Genomic DNA, 23,069 nt, shown 5'->3' on the forward strand with positions numbered 1-23,069 from the left:
AAATTTGCAACAGACTGGTATACAGGAACTCAGGAAAACATGAAAATATATCTATTGTACTATGCTGAAAATAAGAGCAGTCTACTTTCATGCACAACAGAAGAGTTCTCCATTTAGCAACCTGTCTCACCTCCAGATCACAGGTGTATTCGGTGCCATCTAGGAGAGTCACTTTACACTGCACAGTTTTGGTCTTCTTGGTAGCTTTAAGGGAGGCCTTCTCCGCCTTCAGCTCATTGGTCTGCACCTCCTTGGTCTCCCTTTTTGCTGTTTCTCCTGCTGATTTGTCAATCTGTATTTCCTTAACCTTCTCCTCTTCTTTCTCCTCCTTTACTTCTTCAGCAAGCTATCAAGGGGGGAAAAAGTAAATTCATGAAAAGGCCATCAAATTGAAAAAGTTAACAATCAAAAAGAAAATCTCTTTTGCTGTTTTTCTTTATGTTTGTTCTTATGTCAGCCCTGGGGCTTGAACTTAGGGCCTTGCACTCCCACACTTGGTTTTTCCACTCAAGTCTGGTGCTCTACCACTTGAGCCACACTTCTAATTCCAGTTTTTGCTGGTTAATTGGAGATAAGACTTTTCTGCCAGGGCTGACAACTCAACCACAATTCCCGTATCTCATCGTCTAAAATAGCTAGGATTATAGGGATGATCCACCTAGTATCCAGTTGTTTGGGGGTTTTTGAGGGTTTTTTGTTTGTTTGTTTGTTTGTTTGTTTTTCTGCTATGCTAGGCAAACCCAGATCCTTACACTATAGTATACTGCTAGTATACTAAACCCAAAAGGAAAATCTTTACTAAGAGTTGAGATTACCAGGTGTGGTAGTAATCAACCTAGTATCTCAGCACTTGGGAGGCTGTAGCAGGAGGATAGAGTTTGAGGCCAGGCTGAGTTACATTCCAGGCAAACTTGAATTAAATAGCTAGCCGCCACCTGGGGGAAGAGGGAGAGTTATGGGACAGATATAGTAGCTCATGCCTGTAATCCCAGCTACTTAAAAGAATTATGGTTCAAAGACAACCCAAACAAAAAAAGTTAAGACATTTTATCTCATCAAACAAACCAGGCATGGTGGTATACACTTGTAATCCTACCTATGTGGGAGGTGTATGCATATGAGAATCATAGTCCAAGCCCAACAGCAAGCCAAAACAACACCTCCACCTAAAAAATAACCTAGAACAAAAGAGGCTAGGGTATATACCTCAAGCAGTAGAGTACCTGCCTAGCAAGTACAAACCAAACCCAATACCATAAAAATATTTTTTAATTGTGATCATTGGAACCAACGAAGCCTAAGGTTTTAAAATAAATGAAATTTATGCTACAAAGGATAACTTACTTCCTTCTCTTTCTACCACGCTTTACCAGGTTGGTAATTCAGGAATTAAATGAATTAACAAAACTACAGCCCCACAAGTTAAGTATCATTCAAATAGCAGAATTTGAAGTGAATAAAATTTCTATCATAGCAAAATCTAGGCCTCATTAGACAACCAAAATACACACATATAATCTACTTACACCCCACTGAATACTTAAATAAATCAAAGAATATCCTGTTTAGAAGAAGGTAGCAGGAGTCTGAGAGAACAGGAAGCCACCAGAACTTTTTAATAGTTACATATGTATACTCACATACATACATATGGTAACTGTTTTACTCTATTATTTTGGAAATGTTTTTAAAAGAAGTGACAGGAAGTCTGTAATAGAGCAATCGAAGACCTATATTCCAAATACATTAAGCCAAAGCACTATCTCAAAAGAAGACATCTGTAAATGATTTTTACAAAGGACTCTTTTCCTATGTGGTTCTGAATTATCACCCTCAAACACACCTGTGTCTCAGCACTGCTCACAGAAGGCTTTTCTTCCAACACCTCCACCTTAACCTCCTGGTGTTTCTTCTGAGCTGTTTCTTCAGCATCACCCTTAGCCCGTCTCTCTTCTACTGAAAGGGAATCCTCTTTATCTAAGATTTGTTCTTCCATAACAGTTTGGGTAGACTCCTTTTTATCTCCTCCATCTTTGGCCAGTACTAAGTTATAGGACTTCTGTTTCTTAAGCCATGGGGGTATGAACCGAGAAATACCCCTGCTCTCAGATGGATCTTTCTCTCTTTTACGGCGGCGTGGACTACTTTGGCTTTCAGCTGTAGGAGATGGTTTTTCCTCTTCCAGCTCAGATGACTGATTCGTCTGATTTTCTGCTACTTCTTTAGCTTTCTCCTTTATTGCATCTGCTCCCAATTGGTCAGAGTCCCTCACTTCAGATGCAGAGCCAACTTCGGTAGTCATGGTTTCAGCTTATACTGTAACAAAACAAAATCACAAAATAATATTTTACAGACTCCAATTTTAGTTTGATGACAAGGGAAAGGCAAGGGAAAAGCAGGGTGGGAAGAGGTATGGCAAAAACAGAAGTGACAAGGCACACATTAAAAAGGAAAGCTCATAAGCATAATAGAAAATGGAGACTGCTAACTTGTAGAATTCTCTGAGAATCATAGAACCAAAGCAACATCACAATTGCAATAACTGATTCTTCACAGCAAGAATTTAAAGGGACCAACACTAGAGAAAGTAATTTTACTTGGCTTCAGCTAATTATAATAGTACTGGACTCAAACCCAGTTCTTTAAGAAAAATTACTTTCTACACACTTAATTGCCTGTATTGTACACCATGTAGATTCTGTCAATGCTAGAAAGCACATATTTCATTGCAATTTCATACATTAAGATAAACTCTAACAAAATGCTAGGTGTTATAAAAAAATGCAATCACAAGAAAATCATCTGGAACAAAAATGTAAAAGGATGCTAACTTGGATTTGAACTCAGGGTGTTATCCTTGTCAGGCAAGTACTGTTACTACTTGAGGTAAAATCCTAGCCCTTTTTTGCTTTAGTCACTTTTCAGACAGGTTCTCTCATTTTTGACTAGGTCCAATCTCAAGAATATGGGTCTTATTCGCTATGCCTCTTACATAGCTGGGATCACAAATGTGCAAAACCATGCTCAGCTTACTTGTTAACTTGCTGCCTAGACAGGCCTTGAACTGTGATATTGCCAATTTCACCTCCTGAGTAGCTGTTCAGTGGATGCATAAACCACCTTACAGGCCCTGTTTTCCAACATCAAATCCTCTAACTCATCATCACTATTCAAATGCAAGAAAAGCTATTCAAACCATAACCAAAACCTTGCACATATCTCCTCTCACATACTTCATAATGCAACCCTAGGGCCATTAGGCACAAATGATCTAAATATGGATCTCTTGGTCTATTCCTCCGAGAAAATCCATGCCAATGTTTGGAAATTTCTATAGGACAACACAAAAGTATTCTGTTATTTACAAGGCAAGCACTCTTGCCACTAGGCCATATCCCCAGCATATTCTGTTATTTACAATAAGTAGCTCTATCACAGAGAATAATTACATGTGAAATTATGTGCCCATGTAATCAAAACTAGATTTATGGATAGAGGTAAAGACAAAGTGTGAAAACAGAGCACAGTTAAGCTTAACAAAGCAGTCCTCATCTAAACTGTATTTAAGAACCCCAGAGTTGATCTATGTTGCTCAGTCAATTCAAAGTTACAAGACTGATAACAGAAATGGCTAATTGGGATTGTGCATATGAACCATTAAAAGTAGATATAATTATATATATGGGCTGGGGATATAGCCTAGTGGCAAGAGTGCCTGCCTCGGATACACGAGGCCCTAGGTTCGATTCCCCAGCACCACATATACAGAAAACAGCCAGAAGTGGCGCTGTGGCTCAAGTGGCAGAGTGCTAGCCTTGAGCGGGAAGAAGCCAGGGACAGTGCTCAGGCCCTGAGTCCAAGGCCCAGGCCAAAAAAAAAAAAAAAAAAAGTAGATATAATTATATATAAATAAGTATGTCCTTAAAAATAGTTTCAAGATTAACAGAGCTTAAAAACAAATACTACCTTCTTTTTGATAATGGTTTCTTCAAAAAATTACCAACACATATAGAACATGACAGCACACCAGTTACCATATATATAATCCTCAGCATTTGAGTTATGCATATGCCTTAAGCTCTGCCATCCAGGAAAATGGACACCTATGCAATTGAATTCCCACTAAAAGCCCTATGAAGCCGGGCACCAATAGTTCATGCTTGTAATCCTAGCTACTTGGGAGGCTGAGATCTGAGGATCACAGTTTGAAGCCAATCCAGGCAGGTAACTCCAATAAATTACCCAAACAAGTAGAATTGTGGCTCAAATGGTAGATCACTAGCCTTGAATAAAAGCAGCTCAAAGACAGTGCCTGGGAGCACTAAGTTCAAGCTCCAGGATCAGCAAGGGGAAAAAAAGGACTCCATGAGGACTGAGATCTTTCTTTGGCTTACAACTAAATTCCCACCATCTAGACTGGCACATACAACGTGGTTGGTGATAACTTACTGAATGAGTAGTATTACATTATCTAGTATAGTATCCTTGGTTTCTTTTATCATCAAGGAAACAGAGTCAGAAGCTAGATTTGCCTAATATAACAAAGTTAAATAGGGAGACTCAAACTAGAACTAAAGTTTCCCAAAATATAACAATGTTCATGGGAGTAATCTTTAATTACAATTACCCTAAATCCATTATTACAATAGTTACATAATATACTAAGTAAAGACCTTCTTACTTATCATCAAGCAAAAAAGAAAGCCACTGTGAATAGCCAGCCCATTAGACAAGCATGTGGCTTTGACACAATTACCATGCTGGCAAGCTCCATCTGGGTTGATGAAAGTGTTCCTTATTGTGACAGCTCCATGAGAAAAAGCATGCATCATTTAACATGCAACCAACCAGAAAACTATTATCAGGAGAGGATCAGTACTGCTTAGGACTTGCAGTACTGATTATCATTCTGCATTTTCTTAGCCTTAAGAAAAAAATTAAAAGGACTTAGAACTTCCACAGTGCTGTCTATATCCTTAGCTCAAAGCACTTACCATATAAGATACTGCTTGAAGCACAGGCCCTTAATCAGCATACTACAGCAAGCAAAGCAAAACAGACATACAACTCCACATGCACAAGGAGCTTAAAGTAAGAAGTTCTTCGTAACTATTATGTCCAGATGTTTCTTTAAAGAACTTGGGCTACTCTGCAAGTGCTTCTGGTTCAGATAATCCTTGGGGAAGTGAATGGGTATGACTGCCAGTTAAGCAAACCCCTGTCCTCTAAGCTCAGGAGCAATATGAGGCCTTTGATTCCTTTTAGCAGAACCCAAGGCATTATTTAAGGGCCCAAGATTTACAAAATGGGGAGGTATATTTATAAACTTTAAAAACAGTGGTGAGAGGATAATGGGAGGTTTTTGTTCAAACTTCTCGTTAATAAAGCTAAAATAACCACAACCAGAAACTTAAACAATATTGACGTGAGGATACTTCTACCTCAGCAATTTCCAGACCTGACAGAACTAGTCTCTCATCTGCTACTGCCTTGAGTGGACAGAGAATATATAAAACATCTTGCTGATTCCATAGTTTCATTTCCACACCTTACAATCTAAATTCTAAACTCCAATATTGCTGGACACTGGTGGCTCATATCCTAACTACTGAGAAGGCAGCTGAGATCTGAGAATGAAGGTTTGAAATCAGCTTGGGCAGGAAAATCCATGAGACTCATATCTCCAACATCATCAACAACCAAAAACAAGCCAGAAGTAGAGCTGTGGTTCAGATAGGGCACTAACCTTGAATAAAAGCAACTCAGGACAGTACCCAGACCCTTACTTAGTTCAAGCACCAGGACCAACCTTTAGAAAACAAAAATAAAGACAAAATTCCCTTGGTATCTTCCATCAATGCATCAAATATAAGAAAAATGAATGGAGGAATCCAAATATAGGAGTGATTCAGCAGCTACCTAATTCTACATGGGAAATAATGGAATGATGGTTCTCAAATTTAGCCAATTTCTTAAAGGAGGAGTAGGGAGAGGCAATATCTACAAAGGGACAAGAAATAACAACAGGAAAACAGAATATACTACAAAGGCTGGGGATGCAGTTCAGTGGCAAAAAGCATGTTTTTATTTTCAATCTCAATGTGACAGGAGGCAGGGAGAGAAAACAAGAAGGAAGGAAAGGGGGAAGGGAAAAGAGAAAGAAAAGTAAGGAGGAGGAAGAGAGGACAGACTCCAAACTAAGTCCTTTCTCTCATAGGTTTATTTTTCTTAAGTATCAAATGGTCTAGAGAATGCCATAATCTCTATTCTGGATTATCTGTATGATAGAGGTAAACAAAAATTACTTTTTAAATAACACCTTACTTGTAATGTGCTACTTGTTTATTTTTAAAGGAAGATAAAGGAACTTTCTATAAAAATGTTAACATCTGGATAAAATTAAGTCTATACATTCGAAAGATATGAACTAACAACTTTTTGCTAGTTTAACTCTGGGCAAGATCAGGTTTCAATCAGAGCATGTATTTCCTTTGCTCATTCTCCTTTTTAACAGAACCCACATTTTATTCAGCTTGCACATGTGTGTGTCAGCTCCAGCTCCAGGAGACATTACAAGGATGGGTTCTGGTGGTGTGTGGCAATCAAGCTCTCCCACTCCTTGCCAAGAAAATGTACAGAAAGTCTGCCAGTAGGCTTCTGGGAAAGATCTCTCCCTCTTAAAAGAGACAGGAAGAAGCAGACTCTGGGCTTTCTCTGATTTCTGGTATACAAAACTAGAAATGCTACCACCATCCTGAATCCATTGAGAAAGACAGCCAGAACACACTGACAAGAGAAATCCATTTCCTAATCATAACCACACATGGTCTAGTCCAGTGTTAGAGCTTCTGTGATATGACTTGACATAGAGTACACTATGGTTAAACATTTGAGTTCAAGGCTTTAGTTATTTGAAGCCAAAAGCATCCTAACAGCTCTTGCTATTCTGAAGAAAGCATTAGAAAGTCTTTAAAAAAAACAAACAAACTAGGAGCACATACAGATCTCAGGTAATCATTATTCACCACTACTTTTTATGACCATCACTAAGAGCCATGATGGCAAAATGTTAGAGTATATCCACATTCTTGACTTTAATACCTTAGATAATATTAATGAGACAGATCATTAATTTTTAATAATTCTAGTAACAAAAAGAAAAATCACAAGAGTCAAAGAGAGATGGCTGGGTACTGGTGGCTCATATCTACAATCTTAGATATTCAGGGGGATGAGATCGGAGGATCACTCACTATTCAAAGCCAGCCTGGACAGAAAAGTTCATGAGACTCATATCTCCAATTAGCCAGCAAAAAGCCAAAAATGGAGGTGCGGCTCAAGTGGCAGCGTGCCAGTTTTGAACACAAAAGCCAACCAAGAATGAGAGGCCCTGAGTCCAACACCATTTCTGAAGGTAAGAACTACATAAGCAAAAAGAGCCCACTCATTAGGAACATCAATATTGGAAACCATTGTTCTCATAATCATAATGCATATAACCTTTCTAATACTAGATTGCTGGGCAAGTCAACAACACAAACGGATAAAGATGCTACAGACATCCGGAACTCTGCTAGCTCTCAATAGATCTATATACAAGTTCTGTGGTCAGAAATATTGGCTTATAGTTGCTCAAATTCCTTTTCTCAGGTGCAGTCCTAAATCTAATAGCCAGATCTAATATGATGTTCTAAGAGAAGTTATTAACATTTGGACAAAATAGCACAATGGTTTGGAAATCAAGTCTAAAAGGAACAGAATAACCATGGACAAGTTAACTTTGCTAAGTTCCAGTTTCCTCATAAGAAAAAAAGATAATATGGATGGCTCTAAGGATTAAATTATATTTTCAAAGGACTGGCATATAATAAATTGATAATACATACTACTCATTGTCATCAGATAGGAATTCTATGAACAAAGGAATATATCCACTGTTCATTAAAAATAGTTACACCAAAACACCAATGATATTAGCTATTTGTTGAACAGAGCTCTAAAAGCTCTGTACATAGTAATTCTATTAATTTCCACAATCTTTTGAGGTATGAAGTAATTCCCAGGTTACAGATGAAGAAAGTAAAATGAGTACATAAAGCCACAGAACCAGGTATAACTAATTGTAAGATTCAAATCCTTTCTAGTTCCAAGACGTGCACTACTACTAACCAGCTGCAAAATGGCTTCACTATTACATAATCAAAATCTTGTATAATGCCAGGTAATTGTTTATTGAAAAAAAAATGAAACTATTACTCCACTGGGGGCTTTATAATCATAAGTAACATGTTCTAATTCACTCTTCCCCTAAAAATTTCCCTGACCATCAGGATATGGATTGGGTCAGTACCTCATTTCTTCTTTCAAAACAAATGCTTGAGCACTTTTATAGATTATGCAACAGATATCAGTAGGATAGATGACAGAATCTTACTCTCAGGAGGATACAGCTAGCAAGACTGGCATTAATATGTAGTCAAATAACGTGTTAATTCTAGTCATTTAGATTCAGAAATTACCATTAGAGTTTTAAAAGAAGTCACTGTTTTCTTAAAACTGTCATTGTCAACTCTTTCGGAAACTATACAGTACTAATTTATTGAACACATTTAGTATTTAGGACTGGAGGCATGGTACAGGGTAAAAGCACCTGCTTAACAAGTGTGAAGGTCCCGAGCTTCTAGTATTGCCAGAAGGGAGAGAGGAAGAGGGAGGGAGGGAGGGAGGGAGGGAGGGAGGGAGGGAGGGAGGGAGGGAGGGAGGGAGGGAGGGAGGGAATTACATTTGGTAAAAACCTAATTGTTATCTAGATGAATACAAATAAACTGAATAAAAAGCAATCAAAAAATTCCTGGTTATAAACCAAAATTGAAAGAAAGAACAAAAAGACAAACCATTCAAAAAGCAACACTTACAAAACCATTTGGTACAAACCAACTGCACAACTCTTGGGGGGAAAGGAGAAGGGGGAGGAGGTAGAGGAAAAATGAGGGAGGAGGTAACAAATAGAACAAGAAATGTACTCAGAGGTGGGAATATGGCCTAGTGGCAAAGAGTGCTTGCCTCGTATACATGAAGCCCTGGGTTTGATTCCCCAGCACCACATATATAGAAAATGGCCAGAAGTGGCGCTGTGGCTCAAGTGGCAGAGTGCTAGCCTTGACCAAAAGGAAGTCAGGGACAGTGTTCAAGTCCTGAGTCCAAAGCCCAGGACTGGCATGCATAAATAAATAAATAAATAAATGCTCACTGCCTTTCGTATGAATCTGTAACCTTTATGTACCACACTTTGACCATAAAGAGAGAAGAAAAAAAAAAAAAGCTCAAGTCACAAAAAAATAAAAAGTAAACTGACTAACCATCAAAAATTCAAAACAAGTTTATTGTATTTGTTCACATAACTAAAGCGTGAACACAGACTTGACAAAGATATAGAAGGGAGAAAGAAACATAAAAGAATGCTCAATGAATCTGTAGTAAAAGAAATCCAAGAATAATCACGTCACTGAGAAGTCTATGAGAGTCTAAGAGCAGGCTCACTCCTGAATACTTTGCTTCTGGAAGAGTAAACTGCTAGTCAATTTGCCAGATTTGACTTTTCATTCATTATGATAATGAATCCCACAGGTATATATCTATACATGTGTACATTATGTACATAATTGTTTTATGTATATGTTTTATGTATACTATGTTACAGCAAAGTTTCAGTGTCTATCAACAGGAAGGTTTATACTACATTCATACAATTGAACAGCTTTGAAAGAAAAAATTAGAAAGGTTTAAACTCTGATTATGGAAATAACTCATGGTACAGTATTGTCAATACAAATGGTAAGATTCAGAAAATATATATATGAATGATTTGAATCATACAGTATATATGATATGCTATCTTTTAGTTGAAAGTATGTAAGAAACATACATATGTAAGCATGTTCACATATATCTTCCCGTCTGTGTGTAAAAAAACTGGGCAAGATTGTAAAAAAGTAACTGACTACAGAGAATTTTATATGGTAATGGTAGATGAGGTACAGAGGTGCAGGTATGGGAAACAAAGTTGTTTTTTTGTTGTTGGTGGTGGTGGTGGTGGTTTTTTTTGGCCAGTCCTGGGGCTTGGACTCAGGGCCTGAGCACTGTCCCTGGCTTCTTTTTGCTCAAGGCTAGCACTTTACCTCTTGAGCCACAGCACCACTTCTGGCCTTTTCTGTTTATGTGGTGTTGAGGAATCGAACCCAGGGCTTCGTGCATGCTTGGCAAGCACTCTACTGCTAGGCCACATTCCCAGCCCGGAAACAAAGATTTTTACAGGCTAAAGTACTTAAGTACTTTATTAGAACAACATGCATTAGTGAAAATCATCATGGTCGGTCAACTTTTGGCGAGAAGACAATCAAGTATCTCAAGTGATTAACAAAGTCACAACTTTGCAACCATGCCATATCACACAGCTCTAGCCACACGAGTGAACGGTTTGAGCACAGCAACTTTGCAGTCTATTCCAGCTCAGCAGAAACATTAGGATAGCCTAAAACAGAACTGTTTTCCTGGCATATGAATTCATATGTATCCTCAAAGGAATTTTTGTTTCTGACGGATTCCAATTTGACATACTTTACAAACCAACTTAGTCCCATGAAGATTGCTTTGCTATATAAGTGCAATGCCTAAACTTTTAAAATAGCATTTTAAAAGTTTTACCTGTTGCTCATTTGAAAGGAGAGAGAGAATCCTGAAACATTTTATTTTATCCTTCTGACCTCAGTATAAAGCTGAACAAAAAGAGTAATGTTGAACATATGCAGGCCAAACCAAAACAGGTTTTTCCTATTCTCTGCTTGACGAATGGGATCTTGGAAATTTCTTAAGGTTGAGGACATATTTTAAAAGGAAGGACAAAATGAGACAGTAAGATTCTTACTAAGTGTATAAGGTAGTCACAGTCACACATAAACAACACTCCCAATCTCTTTCAGCAGCTTCCTCTTCACTTATAGCAATAAGCAGAAAGGAAAAAAAAAAAAAAAACCCTGGGCTGACAAGCACAAGGATGTCGTCATGTTTCCTGTCCACTCCTCTTTCCAGCTCCACATCTGCTACTTTGCTTCCTAAACAAGGATGAAATGTTTGTATGATGAGTAACTACATGTTCCAGTGCAATCAAGTATATCTAGTGGCTTCTCAATAGCTTTGGGGATGTATCCAGTTATTTGGAAAGCATTTACTTGAATCACAGTTGCATAATGCTCTATAGGAAATCACACTCATGAGCATTTTCTTCCTGTGATCACAAGGCTCAGAGAGGGGCCAATTCCACTATAATAGATACTGCTTATGACATCATCCCAGCTATTCTATGCAAAAGATCACCACACAACCTCTTTATTACAGTAATACCTACTGTATCAAAGCTCCAACCAGTCTACTACCATTTCTAAATAAACTCTAAATCTGTAAGTTACAAAATAGTAACAGAGGTTTAGGAGGCTCTATTCAAGTAAGCTAATGACAAATCCACCAAGGTTAACTGCACAGGATAAACACACAGGCTGCAGACGCTGCATTTTAATAGGTCACAAGACAAAAGCTTGTCAAAGTCAATCAACTCCCCACATTGTGACAAGTCCACCAAGCTGGAGCCTATCCTGAGCTCATACTTTCAAATCCTCTTCTCTGTAAGCTTCGGAGGGCTATGGCAGACAGACATAAATACCTAAACCTTGTAAGAAAAAACAAAAATCAGTATTACAACTCTGGTGCCTAGCTCTTTTGCCATCTTAAATATTTATAGACAGCATGGCCAAAAAATAATGTAAATTCATAGTATTATGTATTAAAGTTGAATGGTTTTTTTCCGTTAGATCCAATGTTAAGACTAATCCATTGGTCAGTCACTGCCAGAGTGTTAGAATTATGTACCTTCCAAACCTGGAGTGATCAAAGCTAGTTTTATCCCAGCAGGAAAAGTTAAGTATAATGGAAAAACAGACATGCCATTTAGAATGCTATACAACCTTCCTTTTTTTTAAAGAATAAAAAAAAAGTATTTCTACTGTGAGTACACTAATTTAGTTCAAAACACTTTCCTCAATAAAAATTTCAACTACTGTTAGGTGGTGGTAGCTACATGTTTTTATTTCAGTTAAATGTATCTTTGGATGTAAAATTCTGGAAGTTCAACATCTGCAGAAGTGATTTGGCAGAGAATTCTTCTGGAAAATATGCCAGGCCTTCAACCTTCAGTTTACAATTCAGGCAAAACTAATGTTAAATTTTAATTTACTTTCCTAACTTTACTTTCTTTGTAGTCATGCTAAATTACAGGTCATCAATATATAATATAATCAGTACAGGAATATTATAAAGAAAAGGGATGACTGAATCATTAGGAATGAACTCAACCATTATCATTTATTCAGTCCTACACACAGGTTGCCAATAATTTGGAGACAATTCTTGTTCATTGGGACAACAAATAAGCCACTCCTCCCAAAATACCATTAAGTTCTTTAACTATTCCCTACAGTGTCAACAGTAAAGAAGGAATTAAAGAGATCATTTGCGACTTGAAGTGGTACTACTTTTCATTTTGTTAAAAAGTAGCATTGAAATGAGTTTTTTTCTAAAAGAAGATTATGAAGGGAAGATTATTTAAAGAAAAGGCATAAGAAAGGTATTTTGAAAGTCTAAATGTCAAACTTCAGTTAAACTATGAGTTTTTACATTTTCTTCAGTATGACAAGATTAAATATTCAGCAATAAAAGATACTGATACTTATTCTTATCTGAACAATATTCATGTAGAGTATACTAACATCTAACCAATGTACATGTCTTGATAAATGAATTACAAATTTAAACATTTGGTAACTATATCAAATCTTTCTTCCTATAACAAAGAAGTTAAAGTGAAAATAATTAGTAAAATATGTAATCCCTATGTTTAAAAAATAATTATACAATTAATTTTACACAGCACTCACAGTACTTTAGGAAATACATTTTATATAGTTTATCACTCCATAACAATGAAGAAGAAATCCATCATAACAATGAAGAAGAAATCCATCGTGAACAATAGGACAAGTATATAAAAATAAACCAACTAGCTTCATTATTCTGACAGATCAAACCTAAAAAGACTATTACATAAAAGATACTCTACCAAAATTCAGCCTCTGCCTACAAAAGTGCAAATACCTGGTCTAAAACTAAATTCCAAGCATTTAAAAATATGTAAGTCTCTCCCGTGGCTTGATTCAAATATAACAAAACACATTCTTTCCTTTGCTAGCCAGAATACACACCCCAACTCCATATAGTCTGTACATTAGTATTTTCCACCTTTTCCATCTCCTACATATTTGAAACAAATTTTCTTCAGGAACAGAAATAAGCATATTCCACAAATCCCAACTGCTAGGACAGAAATGTTCGAAAATCTCCCCAAGGGTATACATACACCGCTTTTAAGCACATGGAGCCTTCTCTCTGCTGCTTCCTGTCATTGGAAGCTACAGACCGCTCAGGGAAACCCAGTCCAAAGCTTAATGAGCAAAACTGGCCCCACCCAGGCCAGACCCTGCTGGAGAAAGGCCCAGCTTGGTTCCAAGTCACTTCATTCCACAGCTAGAAAAGTCTCCTACAGTCTGTTATAATATCCAAATTAAGAGTCCTTGTACATAAAGACTAGTTTTATGACTAAACTCTAATTTTATTTTAGAATTTTTATTACTGAAAAATTTTACAGTAATGGCTTTTGTTTTGCTTCTCCATTACAAAACTTTGTATTTATTTTTACCATTTTAATCCCTTCTATGAGTGGATTACAGTATATGTCAAAAGAATATGCACCCAATATATAGTCAAATCATTTTCATGATAAACTACAACAAACAGTTGATAATACATTTTTCAGATCTAGAAAAAATATGCAGACACATCCAGCCGGTTTTCAATCTATACTAATGAAATGCCTACTTTGATTCATTTGTATGAGAATGACATCATACATAAAAATAGATGCCAATTGGTAGAGTGCTAGCCTTGAGCAAAAGAAGCTCAGGGACAGAGCCCAGGCCATGAATTCAAGCCCCAGAACTGGAAAACAAAAAACAGATGCTTGTTTTAACATAATATCATGATATAGGTATATATCGGATCATTCTAAATTGTTAATTCTAAGCTGAGAAGTGCCTGAAAATAAAATAGTCCTGCATGGATCAAGTGAATACAAATAGATATAAAAAAGTGCCAATTCTAAAATCTGGGTCAAAACAATCTGAGAAAATCCTAATCTTCTTTCATTCTACAGTAGCAACCCTTCAATTAATTTCCACAATTCACATGTGAAGTTCTTTGTCAGTATATGTACTTAATGTTAACAAGTCAAGACTGAGAAAGATTGAAATGTATACAATTTTACTACTTTTCCTTTCTGACATACTGTTCTCTTATCTGGCAGTTCCTACTTCAATGAGTTATCACCTGTTCGTGTTCACCCAGAAAAGTCTTAAAAAGGGAAAAAGGGTCTTCTCCAATCACAATGAAAATACTTGAGCTATTTAAGTAGGCAAGATGTCACTTTGTATTTAAGTATTGGCTCTGAACTATGTTTCAGAAGTACATGGCTCTGGAATCCAGAAGTCTGAGAGCCACTAACCTATAGTACTGGCTCCAGTGAATTGGACATTAGTGTATCTCCAAGTTCCACATCAGACATTGCTTATTACCTCATGCCTCCTAACCTCTTCCTTTATTCTTCTACTTCTAAAGACTGAACCTGCCTCCCCTGAAACTGATATGATGAACATAACTTAAAATGAATGTTACAGTATGCAAAGATACAAGCTTCAGAAGCAACTAAGTTTAAATGCAGTTGTGAGAGTTGGCCTTAATGTTGGAGCTAAAGCTCTCATGACATGAGACAAAGGTTGACTAGATACACACTGAGTTTTAAGGCACTGTGACGTGGAAACCAAACTTGGAGAAATGAAATGAGTTCTTAAATTCACACATCTAGTAAGTAGTTGAATAAAAAAGTACACCAATTGGGCTTCAAGGCAATGAAGTATTTTTTTTTCTTTTTTAAAGTCTCATTTACCTCTATTTTAACCTCATTGTTTTCCAAATAAGTAAACTGAATCTAGAGAGATGAAGTAACTTATAAAAAGTTTATTCACTGAGTTACTAGCAGAAAAGATGTAACTAAGGCCACTGCCATTTAAATTATTTATTTCTAGGAATATTTTAGACACATTCAAATACACAAAACACATAGGTAGAAATACGAATGTCTTATTTGAGAACTTATTGTTGGGTGCCAGTGGGTCGCCCCTGTAATACTAGCTACTCAGATCTGAGGATCACAGTTCAAACACTGCTCATGTAAGAAACTTTTATTTCCAATTAACTACCCAAAAAGCCAGAAGGGGAACTGTAACTCAAGTGGTAGAGCACTAGCCTTGAGCAAAAAAAAAAAAAAAAACCCCAGAGATAGTGTCCATGCCCCGAGTTCAAGTCCCAAGACTAGCATGCACACGCACGCACGCACGCACACACACACACACACCAACTGACATTTGTATTTCTTATATCCATCTTGGGAATAAAATACCTGTTTCGATACCATCTTTTAAGTGGAAATTTGAAAGTTTATCCTCAAAATGTCATTTAAAAAAATCAGGGTGGAGAATATTTTCCTTTATTTGTGTACATCAATTTGTATACATCAATTTTAATTTTGGTGATACTGGGGATTGAACTCATGGCCTCCCATGTGGTAGGCAAGTGGTCCACCCCTTGAGCAGTTCCACCACTTGAGCTATACCTAGGGCACAATATAAAGCTTTATATCAAACCCAAAGACTTCTTGACATTTTTAAATTATCCCACCTCATATAAATCAAAGTGAAATTTAATAAGATGTAGAAGACCTAGTTATTTCATGCAAAAACGAATAGCTCAAAATCATATGGCATACAAACTGACCAAAAAATAAAGTTATAAGTGTTGCAGAAGAGACCATGAATAAGACAGGGTTCCCTTCAGTTTTCCCATGCCTATTTGCCAACTTCGGCCTAAGAAGTTATCATTTGTCTTGCCAAGAAAGAAAGCAGGCAGCACAATTCCCTGGCATAGCTCTAAGACTACGTAAAATGTTCTCAGTAATCATAATTATTGCTGTCATATCACCATCATCATAATCATCATCACCATCATCATCCTACTGATTTTAAAGAAAATCCAATATTCCCACTTACATCATGTAAGACTATACTTTCTGAACAATGTTTTGAGTCTTCAAACAGATGAACTTCAGGTGGCTTATAAAATTTTACATTTCATAGGATCATTGCTATTGATAGACCTGATGACAGCAGAAAGCTGAGGGTCAGGGGAGGCTTTTTTCCACTAATGCCTTGGCTCCAGTGTACAAGTTCCCTACTGACCACATATCAGCACAGTTTAACTTCTCCTAGGCTGTAAATTCAGCATAATTTATCAAGTAATTTATCAACTAGTCATCCCCAAAATTTCTTCCATCCCAGACATGTTCAATTACATTAAACACAAGAATATTTTGTAAATGTAGTATTAGAAAATACTGTAGGTTTATGGGAGTCTGGGAAAGAAATATAATGCATGACCCTGTAATTTTTATAAGTGATATCAAGAGAAATTATAAGCAAATTAAAAAAAAGAAAAAAAGACTAAAGGGCTAAAACTATACTATAATCAAAGTTACTGTTTTTAAAAGATCTCAAAGGCCAGTAGGACATTCTTTAAATAAGAAATTAATCATAAAAGTCAAAAGCCATTACTTTTAAAATTATAAAACCACACTAATACAGTAATCCCATAGAAAATTAAGAGGGTCTTATTTTAATTCTATTGTATGGTTGTCAAAAGACAAACTCATAACAAACTCAGTTTCATGCTCCTAAATAGCTCTCTTTTTTGGTTTTGGGGTTTGTTTTGGTTTGGTTTGGTTTTTGCCAGTCCTGAGGTTTGAACTCAGGGCCTGAGCACTATCCCTGGCTTCTTTTTGCTCAAAGCTAGCACTCTATCACTTAAGCCACAGCGTCACTTCCCGCTTTTTCTGTATATGTGGTGCTGAGGAATCCAACCCAAAGCTTCATGCATGCTAGACAAGCACTCTACCACTCAGCCACATTCCCAGCCCTGGTTTTTGGGTAAGTATTGAATTAGGCATTTCCTCATTTTACAAAATGAATGTTCCAATAAGCTGATCAGAGGAGGTTGGTTTTAAAGAAACAAGAGCTAAGGAAAGTAGAAATAGAACAATAACAACAAAAAGAAATTACACTGATCCTTTTAAAGTTACCTTTCTTGTAGAATTAAAATAAAGGGAAATTCCTTGGTATTCCAGTTTAGGTAAACTGATTAGCTACTGTGGGGTTTTGTGGCTTTTTTTGTTTGTTTTGGATTTGAAAATTGGCCCTCTTCTGAATTTGAGTCCATTACTAGCACGGCTCCATTGTGGTTTTGGTTTGGTCTGCTTGAAGCTAGTTCCAAGAAGATAGTTCAGAGAATAGTACCCCAGAAATTCTAGTTAAAACGTTTAAGGAACATTTGCAGAGTTCCTCCTTTGCCTTAGATACTAGTCTAGGTGTGCAGGGCCTAGTTAAAGTCCTTCCCTCTGTGACCCAGAGGGAATTCACGTGCAGCAAGGAAGACAATACATAAACAAATCGTCTCCCAACAAGTGGTAAGGACTGTGAGACTCACTGGACCGACAATGCAGAAGTGGTCAACTCCCCTGGGAGGCCAAGGAAAGCATTACAAGCTTCCAACGTTTAAGCTCAATGTTTCTTACACTCTTAAGTGAGCACGTTTGTTTTTGGTAGGTAGTAATGGTACCCACACAGTATTAAGATTTAAAGAAATAAAAATTAACTAACTACCACAAAGTCTACTATGAACACAGTAAAACCTGGCTAACAGATACATGGGAGATAATAACGAGATTTTTTTCATACAATCAAAAGTTAGAGCCAAATGGAACCTCAGTATTCATGTACCTATAACTTTTGCCTTTGACAGATGGGAAATGTGAGGCCCACAGGTATTTACATAGTGAATCAGTGATGAGACTAGATAGATCAGATTCTGATTAGTATTCTCAATTCTCCCTGTATACCAGACTGCCCTTCCCAGATGAGAAAAGAGAGGAAAAACAATTGTGAAAGTGAGAAGAAAAAAATGAGGCTGGGATTTCTTCCCAACAGACAAGAAACAAACAGCTCTGAGATTGGAAATCCTGCAGACCAATATCACTCCCAAAAAAATTCTGTTCCAACCTGTAAACCTCATCCTAAGAAAACTCCTATACCTTCCTCCTTTCCAACAACAAAAGGATCATTGTCAAAAAAAAGTATCCACTCTTTCTAATCTGAAGAAATAATAAATTTATAATCAAACAGCTTAGACAATATCCTCAAGAAGTCAGTTAGCTAACTATTTTTGTAAAGTAAAGATCAGCAGCAATTTGTCAATAATAGGATGGTAGCATGAATCAAAGACAGGAGAATCATTATAACAGCTGCTGGTAAATTGCAAACACTAAATGAATGCAAGTCAGAATTAAGCATAGAATTTCAATAGTGAAAATTCTAAGGTTTTTTCCTTGAAATACTTGAATGCATCACTGTATTTAACTTTTAAAATCAAACACTAACATATAATAATCTCCTTTTTTATTTTTAAAAATGTATTTTTTAATTTTTATTGTCAAACTGATGTACAGAGTGGTTATAGTTTCATACGTTAGGCACTGGATACATTCTTATATTGATTGGGTTATCCATCTTTTTCCTCAACATGGGGAAAGGAAATTACTTTGGTACCTTACCCACACCTCTTATAATTTTCCTTCACTCTTTCTCTCTTACATTTCACAACAGCTATCACTGTTCCAACAGAAACATGTAAACATCAACACAAGATTCACTGCAAAAACTATTCTGTATAAAAGTGAACATTTCTCCTACCAGGGCAACTGGAGACATGTGAAGGTGTCTCTAATAAGCAGAACCCAGATTCAAATCCAGGGCACCATAGGGGAGGGAAGTACAGGGCCACCTGGGCCCCTTACTTTCAGCTGTATTGCCATTACCCTTCCCTCTGCACATGTAATCTAGGTAGTTTGAGAACCCAGTGTGTTATTCTAATCTTTTACAGCTTTACTAGTCCTCCAAAATTTAAAACTATAATAGTTCTGCTCACTTTTTGTAGTACTTTACTTCTAAAACTTTACTCTTCAAACCTTAATTCTGAGAAAACCCCTACGCAATAGTGCTAAAATGTTCTCAATCCTCAGTCCCACCCACACAAAACAACAAATACAACCCCCAAGGCCAGCATACTCACTCTTTGCCTATGAGATCTTGATTTTAGTCTATGCTTTCAGGTTTTGCTAGTATCTATTCATCCACAGAGTAATTCCTCTTTGCTTGCTGATGGCTGCTGAGGATAACCTCTATAAAATGTGGGCTAAGCAGTATAAGAAGAGCATTTGAATAAATTACAACTGCAAAGAGAGTAAGAGATATCATACATGCAAAAGTAATTTAAGATTAACTGACTAGCTGAGGGAAGAATAGTTCCACAGGTGACATTTAAGCTGAACTTGAAGGATAAGAGCTCACTGGGCAGATTATAAAAGTGAGCAGAAGTACACTCTTCACTTTGGGAACAGTTAGTAAATAGAACCATTAAAGATAAATGCACTGTAGAGAAAGATAAGTACTCCATCTTCCTGGAACACAGGATGGGAACTAAAGAGAAGGGAAAAGGGAAGCAACATCCAAACAATGCATGTTCAGTAGGCTAAACTCAGATGTATTTTTGCCATCCTGTAGGCAACAGAAAACAATATTAACTTTATTTCTGGAGGATTACTTTGGCAGCCATGTGAAGGGAGAAAAAAATATAAAGAAAATTGGATAGGATGATGTTCCAATAATTAGGAGAATAAAGGCAACAAAAATGTAAATAAAAAGAATGGGTAAATATTTAGTGGGGAAAATGAACAGAACTTAATAGTGAATTGAACTGTGTGGGAGTAATGGAGAGCAAAGTTCCCACATTCTTAGAAGTTGAAGGTCATAATGAAGTGCCATTAACCAAGAGCAGGATTTCCAGAAGAGTACAACTTGTAATATGGAGGTCAGATCTGGCCAGCGCCATCATTGGCTGTTGAGGGTAGTCAGATTGACTCCATCTCAGAGTAGTTAAAGAGAACAGAAGCTGACTCCACCTTTGCTAAGATCTCCCCCACCTACACCCCCCATCCAGGGTAGTTCCCCTTCTCTGTGATAAGACTGTGTAAACTGCTTGACCACCTGAGTAGTGGTTAAGCCTGGTTAAGCACAGGTTAAGCCTGTGCCCTCCCATGATTAGGAATATCCGCCTGCATCATGTGCATCATGTGAGCCCTGCCAAATCCATGTGCCAATTCTAACTAGAATGATAGGCTGGTTCAAACAGATACTATGAAACAGACTAACTCCACTGGCCACCTGCATGTGACCTGGCATGCTCTGTAAGTGTTGTAACCTCATTGGCCACCTGCTGCAAACTTGACCATGTGGTATTTGCCTTTATAACCTGACCCCGAGCATGGCCTGAGGCACGTGGTCCCAGCTCCCAAGTCTGGGCCGTGACCCTGGCCAGTCGGTATACTTTTTACTTCCCCAATAAACCCATCTTTTTACTTGAGACTATCTCTGAGTGATGAAAACTCTTTCTTGGAGGGATGGGGGATTCCACCCCCCTTGGACCCCATTACATTGTGGCCCCCTCCCTTGGGGAGGACCCCATTACACAAATAAGAAGGAAACAGAAAACTTCTACTTCGATGAACATTGACTGAAATACCTATGTGATATCCAGGTTGGGGGGGGCGGGGGGCGGGGGGGGGGTTGGAGGTCGGGCAAGACTGGGGATGGTGTGTCAAAATGACAGAAGGATGGAATTCCCAAGAAAAAATGCTTACAATAAATTCCAGGCAGACAGGGCAAGGAACCTATAAAAAAGAAATCTGCATGAAATAATAAAAATAGTAAACCAAGCTGGGTGCTGGCGACTCATGCCTATAATTCTAGCTTCTCAGGAGACTGAGATCTAAGGATCAAAACCTGAAGCCAGCCTGGGCACACAAATCTGACACCATTACCTCCAGACAAATAAAAGAAAGCCAGAAACAAAGGTATGGTTCAAGTGGTAGAACACCAGCCCTGAACAAAAAAGAAGCCAACAGAGAGCATGAGGCCCTGAGTTCAAGCCTCAGAACCAACATTTAAAAAAAAAAAAAAAAAAAGCAAAAAAAAAAAAAAATTGGCAAGGGAGAAGCCTCAAGTTAGAAAGTAGGGCCAATAAAGATGTAGGCAGACTGCTTCCAGTACTGTTAAGTTTTAAAAAGTGTCATAAAGACTGCTCGAAGATGGGGCTGGGGATATAGCCTAGTGGCAAGAGTGCCTGCCTCGGATACACGAGGCCCTAGGTTCGATTCCCCAGCACCACATATACAGAAAACGGCCAGAAGCGGCACTGTGGCTCAAGTGGCAGAGTGCTAGCCTTGAGCGGGAAGAAGCCAGGGACAGTGCTCAGGCCCTGAGTCCAAGGCCCAGGACTGGCCAAAAAAAAAAAAAAAAAGACTGCTCGAAGAAGAATCTCTTCCCACCCCCCCCCCCCCACTCCCAGTCCTGGGGCTTGAACTCAGGACCTGAGCACTGTTCCTGGCTTCTTTCTGCTCAAGGCTAGCTAACACTCTATTGAACCACAGAACCACTTCCAGCTTTTTCTATATATGTGCTGCTGAGGAATCAAACCCAGGGCTTCAGGTATGCTAGAGGCAAGCACTCTACCACTAGACACAGCCCCAAGAGGAAGCTCTTATTTAAGAGGGTAAAGAATAATAAGTATACTTAACAACTAAAGTCTAGAAACAAAGAAAAGATAGAAAAAGGGCAGGTAATGCTACTTAAAAGTTGGTATGGGGAAGAAAATGTTTTATAGACAGAGGTTTGGATGGTTTTGTTTGGTACAAGCATTTGGTGTAAGAAACAAAAAGAAGAGACACAAATGTGCAAGAAAGGAAAATGCATGGTAAGTAGTCCTGAAGAGGAGAAGATAAATGGAGCCACAAAGAAAATTAAATCTTAGGCTAGAAGAGTGGAGGGTTTAAGAAAAAGCTAGACTGATTGGTGGATCTGAAGCCCTGTTTCCACCTTAAATAACATGAAGTCTGTAAAGGATAGAAAAAGTAAGGTTTAGAAATAGCAGATTTTAAGAGAAAATATCTCCCACAACATATTCAACAAAATCCTCCTACCATTTATATTGCTCAAAAATAGACATATTGCTCAAAATGGTTAATTTGAACAACTTTCAATGTAAATCACTGATGTTTTAAATTTTTCCAATTTTGAGATTCCCTGGATGATCGTCAATCTTCTAACATATTAACTCGATTTGTAAATCATTTTCTATTAAATTACCCTGAAGAATATAATCAAATGTGAATCAATCCACATGTCAGGATAAATGCAGAAAAGAAGTTAAAAACAAACTTAACTCACAGAAACTATAAGATTGAAAAAAAGGGTGTTAAGTTTTCATCACAGTTCATGCCAAAGGCTTGACTGAATTTCTTTTATGACATACAATTACTACAACTGTAATTCTTATTCTTAAACTGTGAAGCCTATGTCTCAATAAAATGCCAGTTTAAAAGACTAGACAATGAAGACCACCACCACCACCAGCATCCCATAAGAATATGTGAAAGGTTATAAAACAAAACTCCTTTTATAGAGTTGAATCCTTTCCAGAGCTGGCCTTTAAGATATTCTGACAGTGCACACAAATACTATCTCTGGAATGAAACCAAAAAGGCACAGCTGCAAGACATCTTCCACTGAAGTTGTAACTGATTCAGTAACAGTTCTTCCTTTTAGTGAGAGAGTCTATAAAAGCTAGAAGCAGGGTTATTTTCCCCTACAAAATGTCTAGTGGAACCACTTTCTCCTGACAAAACTGTA

At 37.5% G+C, this 23,069-nt stretch overlaps 1 protein-coding gene across 10 annotated transcripts in view; it reads right to left on the bottom strand.

Moving 5' to 3' along the window:
- Positions 1-23,069, bottom strand: part of Epb41l2 (erythrocyte membrane protein band 4.1 like 2) — a 171,839-nt gene that overhangs the window by 88,089 nt on the left and 60,681 nt on the right. For 9 of the 10 annotated variants that reach the window (XM_048354080.1, XM_048354079.1, XM_048354078.1 and 6 more), the window contains exons 2-3: positions 1,844-2,316; positions 131-346 (exon numbers count right to left, since the gene is read on the bottom strand). In XM_048354080.1, the coding sequence (XP_048210037.1) occupies positions 131-346; positions 1,844-2,302 (675 nt within the window). In that variant the 5' untranslated portion in view covers positions 2,303-2,316. Of the gene's footprint in view, positions 1-130; positions 347-1,843; positions 2,317-13,465; positions 13,517-23,069 lie in introns of those variants that run through there. The other variant, XM_048354072.1, reaches the window with a different exon arrangement.

The sequence above is a fragment of the Perognathus longimembris genome, chromosome 9 (assembly GCF_023159225.1).
Source record: "Perognathus longimembris pacificus isolate PPM17 chromosome 9, ASM2315922v1, whole genome shotgun sequence".
In the NCBI taxonomy this organism is placed as follows: Eukaryota; Metazoa; Chordata; class Mammalia; order Rodentia; family Heteromyidae; genus Perognathus; species Perognathus longimembris.